At 40.8% G+C, this 12,153-nt stretch overlaps 1 protein-coding gene across 2 annotated transcripts in view; it reads right to left on the bottom strand.

Annotated features, from left to right (window-relative positions):
* Positions 1–12,153, bottom strand: part of ITGA9 (integrin subunit alpha 9) — a 245,397-nt gene that overhangs the window by 189,911 nt on the left and 43,333 nt on the right. For both annotated transcript variants that reach the window (XM_039715127.1, XM_039715128.1), the window contains exon 14: positions 8,987–9,141. In XM_039715127.1, coding sequence (XP_039571061.1) covers positions 8,987–9,141 — 155 coding nt within the window. The remainder of the gene's footprint in view (positions 1–8,986; positions 9,142–12,153) is intronic.

A 12,153-nucleotide genomic window follows, 5' to 3' on the forward strand; every position in this document is an offset into this window, starting at 1 on the left:
GGGGATGGCTGGCTTGGGGCAGGTGAGGGGCGCTCGGGGCCGTTGCTGGCTCCAGGCCGAGCGCTGACAGCTGCGTCCTGCCCGCAGGGAAGGCGCAGCAGGGCCTGAAGGAGCAGTACCGGCTGGGCTCGCTGCTGGGGTGCGGTGTCTTTGGCAGCGTCTTTGTGGCCATGTCGCTCTCGGACAGCGCCCCAGTGAACGGTGGGGCCAGCGGCGGGGGGGGGGGGGGGGGGGGGGGGGGGCGGAGATTCTTCCCCAAGATGGCGAAACCAGAGGCACCACCTCATTTGCATGCGAAGGAATGGGCATGCACAGGAGATGGGCATTCACAAGGACCTGCACCCAGTGACAGCTCAAGCGATGATGGCCCAGACAAGATACTTATCTGAGAGGACCAGAGCCATCAACACATTCCATCTGAATGCCAGATTCCGGGAATCGAAGAAATTCCCGGACGGAGGCTTTGTGCAGCCCGAGCCAGAGAAAGAAACCAACTTGAATATGAAGGAAAGAAACCAACTTGAGTATGAAGGACTCCTAAAGAAACAAAGACACTGTGCCGCGGGCCAAATAAACCGTATAAGAGACGGGGAGACCTTGGTCTAGCAAGTCCAATCTCAAGTTCACCCGTAAGCACCGACCGGGGGTGTTACGTTGGCCTATTTGATTGATGGCGGTCGGGGCTGTATTACAGTCGCGTAATAAATTTTATTTTTAATTTTTTAATTAAAATTGGCTATTTTTCATTTTTCATTGTCCTGGGTTGACTATATGATGCTTTTATCCCCAGTCGTCTTGTTCTGTTTATACTGAATAATAAGTTTTACACCTTTAAGACTCTCTTCCAGAGAGTGAAGAGGGGAGGGAAGAAGCGCACAGTTTTCAGACTGCACTCACTCCTCCACATTCCTGCTCCTGGACTGTGTTGTCTGTGGATGGACAGACAGCAGGACAGAGCTCTTTTTTCCCCTTTTTTTTTGCTTTGAGTTAGTTTTAGCTAGCTGAGGCAAAGAAGTTCCCTGGACTGTGATTTTCTTTTTCCTTGGACCCGTTCAAGCCTGCTCTAGACTGAACACCCAGAAGAGCACCGGCCGCTCCACCTGTGGCCCCCTGGCTGGGCCTGGGCCGCGGCGTTTCCAGCGCCGGAGGGACTGATCAGAGACTGAGGGAGCCGAGCTGCAACCCGGGGAGGGGACTGTTCTGAGTTTGCCATATTTTTTCTTGGGGCAGCAAGAAGTTCTGTTGTTTAATATTGTTTGGGTTCTATTGTTTAATAAACAGGGTTTTTTCTACTTTTTTCTCCAAGGAGATATTTTCTCCCAAACCAGTTGAGGGGGGAGGGGCAATTGAATCTGCTTTTGTAGAGAAGCCCCTTTGGGGGTTATCTCCCAAACTTGCCCTAAACCAGGACATTCATTTATAACAATGAGTAATGCAATGGTTGACTCTCACAATTCAAGGGCAAATATTGTGTATATGTTAAGAGAAGTTTTAAAGATTTATAGTTAAATTTCACCCACCCCTTGCATTGTTATGAAGGGATGACCTGGGTAGTTGGGGCATTTTGGAGGGTCAGCTCATTACTACCTAATCTAAGAAAGTGATCTCAACCACTGGACAGCAAAGAAGGAGCCTATGGACAGAACACTTGGGAGGGGCTAAAGGATTAAAAAGGTTAAGTATCCATTGTGTGGGGGAGCACATGTGGGAAAAAATCCTTTGCTCCTGGTGCTGTATCATTTTCTTTCTTCAGTGTTCTGTTGTATTTTCTGACAATGTTTTAATAAATCTTTATAAATTTTTGAAAGTATCATTTCTTACAATTGCAATCCACTGATTTTTTCTGATATTTTTTCAGGTATTTTCTTTATTCTGTCTCTGTCACTCTCTTTCTGTTCCCCCCACCTATTTTCTATTTCTTCCTTTCCTTCCCTCTCTCTCTCTCTCTCATATTTACTGTCAAATAAAATCCATACTATTGACTTTGACATATGGTCTTTTTTGCACCTTAATTTGGGCAGAGGCATCTCCAATAACTTCAATAATTGGATCCTGACATTTTGTTGGCATAGTCAGCAGGATTAATGTTCTCTGACCTGAAGTGTCTTGCACAATTGCATTGTCTCCTCTTGTTAGAGATATAGTTAGTAATTCATGCAGATAGAATTATATAAAAAGGAGTATGTGTAAAAGCATCTCTAATTTATAATGGTATCCTTTCTTGCTGGTAACTGAATGGATATACAACCATTATAAGAACAGGCTTGTAGCTTCTAAGAGAAAAGACTATGATTTTTACAATATATCTAAAAACTAACTTACTGTATGTGGGGGAAGGGAGAGGGAGGAATTTTTATCCTCAGGATGGCGAAACCACAGCAGAGAGGCATCACAACTTTTACATGTGAAGAAAACCTCAGCTGCACAGGAGATGGGCATTCACAAAAGCATGTGCCCCATGCTGCCCAAGAGATGATGGTCCGGACAAGATACCTATTGGAGATGACCAGAGCCATCAACACATTCCATCTGAATGCCAGATTCCAATGGGGAGGTGTATTATCCAATTCCTGGACGAAGGTTTTGTGCAGCCGAAACCGAAGAAAGAAACCAACTTGAATATGAAGAACTCAGAAAGAAACAAAGGGACTCTGCCGCAGGCAAAATAAATCATATAAGAACCGCTGCCTCGGAGCAGCCGGTGTGGACGAGGGGGACTTGGTGTGATAGAGACCATTTCCCCCATCCACCCAGCCTACCTCCCGGGAGTGTTCCGTTTGATTGTTGGCTGTCGGGACTGTATTACAGGAAAGAAACCAACTTGAATATGAAGAACTCAGAAAGAAACAAAGGGACTCTGCCGCAGGCAAAATAAATCATATAAGAACCGCTGCCTCGGAGCAGCCGGTGTGGACGAGGGGGACTTGGTGTGATAGAGACCATTTCCCCCATCCACCCAGCCTACCTCCCGGGAGTGTTCCGTTTGATTGTTGGCTGTCGGGACTGTATTACAGTCACAAAATAAATTCTTTTTATATTTTTATTATAATTGGGCATATTTTCATTTTTACTTATAACACCTCTCACAAAATTATTTCATATACTTCCTTCTGTAGTAAATCTTATAAATCGAAACACTACTTCTTTTAAGGAGCTGTGAGAATGTCAGGAATCCATCCGTAGGAATTATTACCACTTGGACCAATTTCCTTTGAGGGGTTGTGGAGACTGGTTTCTTCTGGAGGCTTAGAAATTTGAATGCATCTTTCTCGGAGGGAATTGTGGAAATTATGGTAAACTGACGTGACTCCGTGGTGTTTTGTGCAGAGCGGAAACTCCTGTTTGGTGAGGACTAATGCCCCTGTACTTTTTGTGTGTTTTGTTGTGAAAAGCCAGAATTGGGAGGTTCCAGTCCTTGAAGCCAATTCTGCAACTCCTATCTTGTGTAGAACACCGCCCACCCCCCCCCCCCCCAATAAGTCTGTGGTTTGTTGTGGAGAGCTAGAAGCAGGCAGGTTGTACTCCTGAGGCCAGTCCTGCAGCTACTGCCTTAGGGGGATGGTTTTCACCCTTTGTAGGCTTAGGTATTTATCATGCAGCTTCCTCTGTGGGGTGGAAAGAAAACTTTAGGGGGAAATGTTTTGTTGTCTTTCCTTAGTTAATCTGTTAGTCACCTCGCTACCCCTGGGGTAGGTGGATGTAGTGAGGAAAAAAAAAATTGGGATAGGGAGCAATTCGTTATTAAAAAGGTGATGCGTTATTAAAAAAGACTTTAGGCAGTGGCATTCCTTGCTGCCAAATTTGATCATGTCCAAAAGGAAAATCACTGTAATAAAAGCAGATAACTGATAAGGCTGACTGCTCCCAGGCAAAAAGCAGAAGCCTACTAAAACCCTGAAAAAAAAAAAAAAAACAACTCAAATGCCAAAACCACTCCCTAATTCACAGACTGCAATAAAGCAGTTTCACCCCCTCGACTGAATATGAAATCAGTTTGAGAAGACCTCACTGAAAAACTGTGGGAAACAACAGAAATGGTGCAACAAGCACTTCGTAGAATAAAAGTTAAAATTTCACCTAAGAAAGTTAATGCAATCAGCAACTTTTTTCATTCTGGCATATTTTGCCAGGGAAGTTTATTTCTTTTCTTTTTTACTATGAAGGTCAAGCATCCCTATATTGAAAATAAGGAAAACAGTTTGGGAGCAGAGAAACTGCAAACAGCAGATTCACTTTCTTTTTATAGGAACCTACCAACTCACAAGATGGAGCTGCATGAAAATCAATGAAATTTTAAGTGTCACCATAATTGTTTGAATTTTCAGTTTGTTAATGTTTGTACTTTGTTTGTATTTTTATTGCAAGTGGCTTGCTGGGAGACCAAATACTAGTTAAAGTATTCTACATAAGTTTGATTTTTGTCTAACTTGTTTTCTTTTTGCTGAAAAATTGTGTGGCAAAAGGTTTTATGAATGTATAATTTGTCTCAACCAATTTTATCCAGAAAGTTGGTATAAAAATTTATACATATTTTAAATCATACAAATATGTACTAACCACCCCAGTTATGCCTCAGAGGCTTTAATATTATTATGATTTGACTAAATTTTTCTGATTTACAAAGTAGAGCACTAAAAAAATCTTAACAAAACACAAAAAATGTCACTTAAGAAATGATTGAATCCTGCTTCCTAAACCTGGAGGGATAGCCATGGACTGCAAAAAGGATGTCAGTAAAATACAAAAAAGCCTTCTACAAGCTCTCAAGCCAATGTATATTTCCTGCCATATGTCCTAAGAGGGTATTTTAACTTTGCTTCACCACTTCTATTTATGCTAATCAGTGTAGTGGCTGATTAGCATAATTGTAGTGACTGTATAGCACATTCTGCAATACACATGCTTCTCAGTTGTGGGTGCAGAATGTGATGAGGGCAATTTACTCACTGAAATTCAAAAGGAAAAAGCTACTTAGGATAATACAACTAAGTTTGAAAGGGAATTAATATAATTTCTAATACCACCAATAATAAATCCACAGTTTCTATTTTGTGTCAAGATTAAATTACAACTATCTTTTGGAGAACAGAGCATTGCCCTGATGTAAAAATATGTTTGCATGAGAACATTTTGCATGAATATGTTTTGTGTAGTAATTTTGGTCTTCATAATATATAGAATTATCCAGTGGACTAAGAATATTACATATATTCTTCCAACTATACGCAATGCAGTCAAGAAGAAAACGCACATCCTCAAAAATCTATTTACTTTTATCCCAGGATGCAAAGTTAATCAATTATACTACAAGAGTCGGGAATCCTCTCAAAACTTGGCTGATTGACACACATTAATACATATATCTGTTGAAGTTACTCCTCTATAGAATTTGAAAATGAAGACCCACTGTATAATTCTATAACTAATTTCAAAACATATTGAACCAACACTTAAGAGATACAATATTGTGATATCCCTCATATCCACTACTCATTAAAAAACACGGATTCCTGGGCTTCACAGAGTGGGAGCATTGACTAATTCTGAGAATTGGGTTGATGATTATTGTATGCTGTATGATTACTCATGTTACTGCTTCTGTTGTTTGTATCTTTACTCCTATTATCTTTCTATTATCACCTCCATGGACAACCCATAAACTAAAGAAGATCGCAAGGAAAGAGACACTTATTATATGTTTGAGTCAAGGGGTGGATGTCAGAGATGGAAACAGTTCATGCCTATTGATATAAAATTTTGCTCATTATAGCAGAACTGTATAAAGGAGCCATCAAAGCCCACCCCTCCCTAAAGATGCTTTTTGGGGGGACCATCACCACTAAGAAAGATGAGCTGGAGAAGATCTACAGAACACTGTGGGATCCACAGATGGTGGTGTTTTCTTTATTCTGTCTCTGTCACTCTCTTTCTGTTCCCCTCATCTATTTTCTATTTCTTTCTTTGTTTCTTTCACTCTCTCTCTCATATTTACTATCAAATAAAATCCATACTATTGACTTTGGCATATGGTCTTGTCTGCACCTTAATTTGGGCAGAGGCATTTCTGACAGCTTTCATAAGCAAATCTCAGCAATTTTACTATACAAGTTTACTTCCATTCTCCTTCAGGGGTGAATGCAGAAGCAGCACTTGATGCACAGAGATGCCAGCAGCCTCTTTCTTGTCCTGGTCACACAGATTAAACAGGCTGAAACCTTTTCACTCAAGATAGGAAAGGCCTTCCTCTAATCACTGGCTTTCCTGACGATGCAGAGACCCCAGGGGAGACAGAGCAATGACCCTTCAAGCGAGGGAGGAACAGTCTAAGTGAGATTCTGAAATGACAGAGTGAAAACTTAAAATGCTGTACTTCTCATATGTCCAAGACATACTGGAGGCTGTCTCTGTCAGGAGGTGTACAACTAGATGTTCAGCTCTACACCAAGCACTGAGGCAGAGTGAAGGGTCAGACAGAAAGTGGCAGAAAGTACAGAGCACATGTTTCACTTGGCCATGGCTCTTTGCTCAGACAAAAACATTTCAGCAATAAATTCATACTTCTGAAAACTATAGTCTGCAAGAAACAACTTAATGGAAATTGTACTGTCATTTGCAGTGTCAAGCAGTATCCATAAACAAATCCTCAGATAGCTGTTTCAGTATTGCAACTACCACTAGAAGAAGAAGGGAAAAAAAAAAAGGTAGGTAATGTTTACATGCTAGTGTGAGGCAGATGAAGATGACTTTTCTTCCCATTCTTGCAAATAAAATAACCACACATTGAAATAAGTATTGAAGACACACATTTGCCACAGGAGAACACTGCATGTATGTTCAGCTTGATTTTCTGAACACTATGTAGCAGATGGCAAATTTCAGCTGCCCAAAAGCAGGAGATATGCTCAGGTTTACACCAGTAAGCAGTAATCTTGAGAATCCATGCTGACAAGCCACAGGGCAGTGCCACTCTAGATGAGCACTCCATTCTTGCAGTCTGATTTAACAAAATGCACCCAGACATCTGAGGGTGAGACAATCCTAACACTTTCAGCCATAAAATTTTGGCATAGCATTTTAACACCTCTGTAAGCCTTTCAAAGTCCAAACTGCATACCAATGCATTAACAGGGATAGTCTAGGGTTTTTTCCCCGTACATTTAACCATACAGGAAATGATTACAATTACAATATTTCCATTAATTGTTCCATCTTTTGTAAATTAATATTCTTCAACCGCAACATAATTAAAATGGCCTGACTGCTAGAATACTAACTGAAAGATTATTTGAGATATTTTATCCAAATCATATCCTGAATGAGTTTTATACAGTCAGATAGCTCTGGCTGTAACATTTTCAAGAAAAATCACTTTGTTAGAACCATTGTATGAAAGGGCAATAGTTGAAGTTTATAATAACCTACTTAATAATAAAAAAGTTCCTTGTAAAGTGATGGACGTTAGTCATGGAAAAAGATGCATATGTGCTTTTACACAGTAAATTATGGGCAGTACAGCTTGTATGACAACACAGGCAAATTCAGCCAGCTCTTACAAGACATGATGAACAGGGAGACAGGTCTTTTGTAAACAGGGGAAACTGACATTTGGATTAGAAAAAAAGCAGTTTACTTCTTAGCCACAGATCCAAAGATAGGAAATTAAAGCAAAGGAAACATTTTAAATAATGCCCCAGGAATGTAAGAACACCTAGATATTCAGAAAATCTATCGGTAATTTTTCAGAGAGGAATTAACACCACAAGAACCCTCAGAAATGTATTTCCTTAATGACAGAGTAGTGGGTAGTAAAAACAATATTTTATCAAAGCATGCATTTGTCTAGAGTCATCATCCACAGGGAAGGAAAAAGCATTTAAAGGAAGCAAAAACCTAAACTGAAGTCTTAGTTGCACCAATATATTAGAATAGAGAGGAATCTTAATTATAGTAACTCCCATTTTTTTGAGCTGTTCAGGTGACAGTGACAAGCTGCTTGTAGTTCTGACTTCATGCCAATGCAAAAAGTAGCAAGAAGCCTTTTCCTTTTCTGACTTAATTAAAAACAGAATACTGCAGCAGGCTTAGGTGAGGATACAAGACACAACTCGCCCTTCTCAACTAGCTGCTCAAAAAGGTTAGGGCACAGAGCAGGAGGAGGCAGTGCTTCCCCCAGCTCCCCACCAGGCTCACTGGTCAAGACACAGCATGCTGTGAGGCTACGGCATCTTCACTGCAGTACAGTACAAGTCCTCTGCCATTCTTAAAGCATGAAAAAGGTGAAACATTATGAAAAAAATTAACTCAGGCCTTAAAGATTTAGAAATGCTGTATCTGTCCAATACCACTTCATAAAACAGCTAAGATTTGTAAGCATTGAAATGTAAAAGACGTAAGTAGTAGTTCAATAGAGCCAAGATGTAAAGGCTAGGGCAATTACACGTTACACAATTCCATTCACCTGAGAAAATCTAAGTGTTTCTCTTAATCTGGAAGATATTCTTGCAATCAGTAAAATACTGGGCTATTTATAATCAATTTACAAACAGGTAAACTGATGCACAGAAAAGGATTGTCTCATGTCTGTTTCAAGAGCTCCTTGCAGACTTTCAACACTATTAATCCAGAGCAAATCATGCCTGTTTTCTAATAACACTGATAGAGGATATGGATACAGGTATGTATTATCAAGAGGTAGACAGGGACTATGAACTGAGAAGGCTGTGTTCTCTATCCTTGCAATAAGCCCAAAGAGACATCCTCCTTATTTCACTCAGGAAGAATCTGCCTCAGTATTATGTCAGCCTCATCAAGGTGAAAACACATCCAAGAAAGTTCTCAAGCCTCCAGCTTTCTGGGATTGTATGGCCCATGTTAATCTTGAAACTACTTATTTCACACAAAAGCTGTTACTAAGTACAAAGAGAGACCTCGACTCTGGGTCAGCCTGTTACTGTGCTTCTGTCTAGGGCTGGCACAGGTACCTTACCTATTTCTCCAGGAACATGTTTGCCACTGAAACGAAAGCATGCTGTGACATTGAGGCAGTTCACCGGCTGCAAACCATCATGGCACTGAGGAGCTGTGATATTGATAGATATGGGCAGGAAAATGGCGATATCCATGGTAATGACAGGCCTGGATCTGGAGATCAACAGAGAAGTAAAATTAAGTGACTATTCAGAGGAAATTCTCCATGAAAGGAAAAAAAAAGCAAATTTGGTAAACTGCCCAATTTCAAGCAGACAGGAAAAATAAGAGAGTACATTTGAATTGCAAAACAAACTAGCATTTTATCTAGCTGGCAAGGGCTACTAGGATTTAAATGAAAGTGGTAATGTCAGCTTGAAGTTTAGTGCCCAGATACAGACTGCAGGCAGGCAGCTGAGGAAACTGATATAATGTAATAACAATAATAATCTCCAGCAAATGTTGCATAACCCTTCATGATGACTGAAGAGGATAATAATATTACCAGAACAGCAAACAAGTTTATGCAAATGAGACAGTTTGCTAATCATCTTGCATGAACATGGACAGGTAGGGAGAGACTGTGGGTTTCCACAGAATCGTCTACAGTCAAATTTGTGACCTCAAAGTCAAGGAGAGTGCACAGAGGTCCTCCACAGGTGATGGATTAATACATAATTTTTCTGACAGCATAAGAGGGACAACAGACACCACATCCATGTTTTCTGGAGGAAAAGTTTGGCTAATTCCCTCCTGGCAAGTGATAAGGATTGAATACTCTTATCACACTGCTTAACTGTGTTTCAGGAATTATCCAGTGCACTGTGAACAAAAGCTTTCTACTCTTGCAACTCCAGCACCAGGTTATTGCTACCAGTACTCCTGGCTGAGGGAGACTTCAGCCAGAATCACAGAGCAAGTTGACTGCCTTAAGGCACAGGTGTCTTGCTAAGGAAACTTCTCTGTCTGATCATCCAGGAGGTACTCAGTCAGTCACACTCCCACCACCAGAGAATTTAACTGCTGGGACCAAAGCTCATTACAGCATGTGGCTCCAGTAGGCTGACAGGTGCCCGCCTTGACTCCCATAAACACTTTACACTCACACAGTCAGACCAGGTTTCCCATAGTTTCATAAAGCCTTTTATTCACAGTGCACTAACACGTAAACAGCTGGAGGTGGTACCTCCAAGGAGAAATCCCAAACAAAGGGCCCCGTGGGCTTTTATAGCCTCACAGCCCAAGCACACTAAAGTCTCTGCTCTGCCTCCTGAGTCCTCAGCTCCTGCTATGTCTCAGTGTCCCCAGGTGTCCCCTTGCTTTGGGCTCCCACCACCCAGAGCTCAATCTGCAGTTCACACACTAAGCTACCTGCACTGAATATATTTCTCAACAGTTTCCTTCTTCACACAACACAGAAGGCCCAGCAGCTTGATTGGGAGAAGCAACCCAGAAACTCAGGCACTCCTGAGCCACCTCCAGTGCAGGACTTCAGCCCAAAAATTACGGGTGTTATTCTTCCTGTTTTCAATTCTGTATGTGTTCAAGATGAACATGATCTTCCAAAATCAAGAACAGTAATAAAAAAAAGTGCAGCAATCAGCAGATTGAGTTCTAAGGTAGTTCCAGCAGCCATGCAAGGCCAGAGCTTGTAAACCACTTCAGGACTCTCATTCCATAAGCCACTTAAATTTAGAGGTAGGGGAGAGGGAGAAGAGAGCAGGGATTGTGGCTACACCTAATTTATATGAACTGGAACAAGATTCACATCAATCTGCAATACAGCTGCTCAGACTGTTTTACCACAGCCTGAAGTAACAGTGCAAGTTCACATTTTGAGATGGAGGATAAAAATAAATTATAGCCTTAGAAATATATAGGTAGGGGGAAGGGAGGGAAAAAAGTCAGCATCCTACGATCATTTCACATCTTAAAAAAACCCCAGTCTTTCTGAATGGTTAGGGAGACATAAAAGAGTAAATGCTATAACTGATCTAGAAAGTATTCAAAAAAGTATTTATCCAGCTATCATGCACTGTGTGATTTTTCCTTAATGTTATGTCACTTGGTTATTCACTGGGGAAAAACAACCCAATGCATCTGTCAAAGAGCCATACATACACATGATCAACAGAATGTGTCTGCCCCAAGTCAAGAAAAGCTTCCACCAAAGACATTAAGTATCACTTGGGAAAACATTTGTTGGTTTTGATTAAAGAACTTCACAAAAGCAGGAAGGGTGAGGGAATGCGAGGGGGAGAAAAAGTTTATCTCTTTATCCTAACAGCAAGAGAGACACACTGTAAATTTGCAGTAACAGCAATTAATCAAGCTGTTCACAAAATTAGTCAGTAATGCACTAATTTCTCCTGAAATGGGCAAGCGTAACTGAATGCATGAACAGAGGTCATCATGCTGTTGTGATGTACGTGTTTTTAATCACAATAAGCCTTTCAGTTTGTCTTCTCCTTCTCTCACAATTAACATCAATGTAGGTGAAAAATGCAGTTTTCTTTCTAGCAGCTTCAGAGATGTGAAACTGTCAATTCCCATCCGGGGCACACCTTTTCACAGAAGCAGTTTATTAGCCTTCTCTGTCTGTATATATAATGAATAAACAGAAAACTCTTCAAAAGCCTTGACCACCTGCCATGCTGATCATCAAGAGTATTTCTTCCCTCTCTCTCCTTTTTCTTTTTCTTCAGTGTAACTGATTCAAATGGAAACAGAGCCAAGTTTCTCCTGCCTCAAACAGGAAGAAGACTGGCACATCTGTTCTGCAGCTCCAGCATTTGTCTTACCTGGGTCGCCCCATCCCTGTATCTTCCATTAAGATGCAGGAGTTCCTAAAGATATCTAAGTATTGAAAGGATTTTTTTTTATTTAAAATTAATGAGTGTAACAAAGGAGCTACTGACAAAAATCCAGCTTTCCATTCTGTTACCCAGGTCATTTGCACTCTAACTCTCCACCTGCATAATTTGGTGAACCAAGATGTCCCACCTCTGCAAGACAGAACAAGCAATTACACTTAACTCACAAACTTGAAACAGCAGCCCAGCTCCTGTGTGCACTGAAAACATATCCATATTTCATTTCCATAAACACTCTTATTTCACTCTGCATCCCATTATAAAATTATATATATGCAAAACTGTCTATCTGTCTGTCGATCTATCTGTATCT

This window comes from Passer montanus, unplaced genomic scaffold (assembly GCF_014805655.1).
Source record: "Passer montanus isolate IOZ18808 unplaced genomic scaffold, ASM1480565v1 scaffold32, whole genome shotgun sequence".
Taxonomy (NCBI): domain Eukaryota; kingdom Metazoa; phylum Chordata; class Aves; order Passeriformes; family Passeridae; genus Passer; species Passer montanus.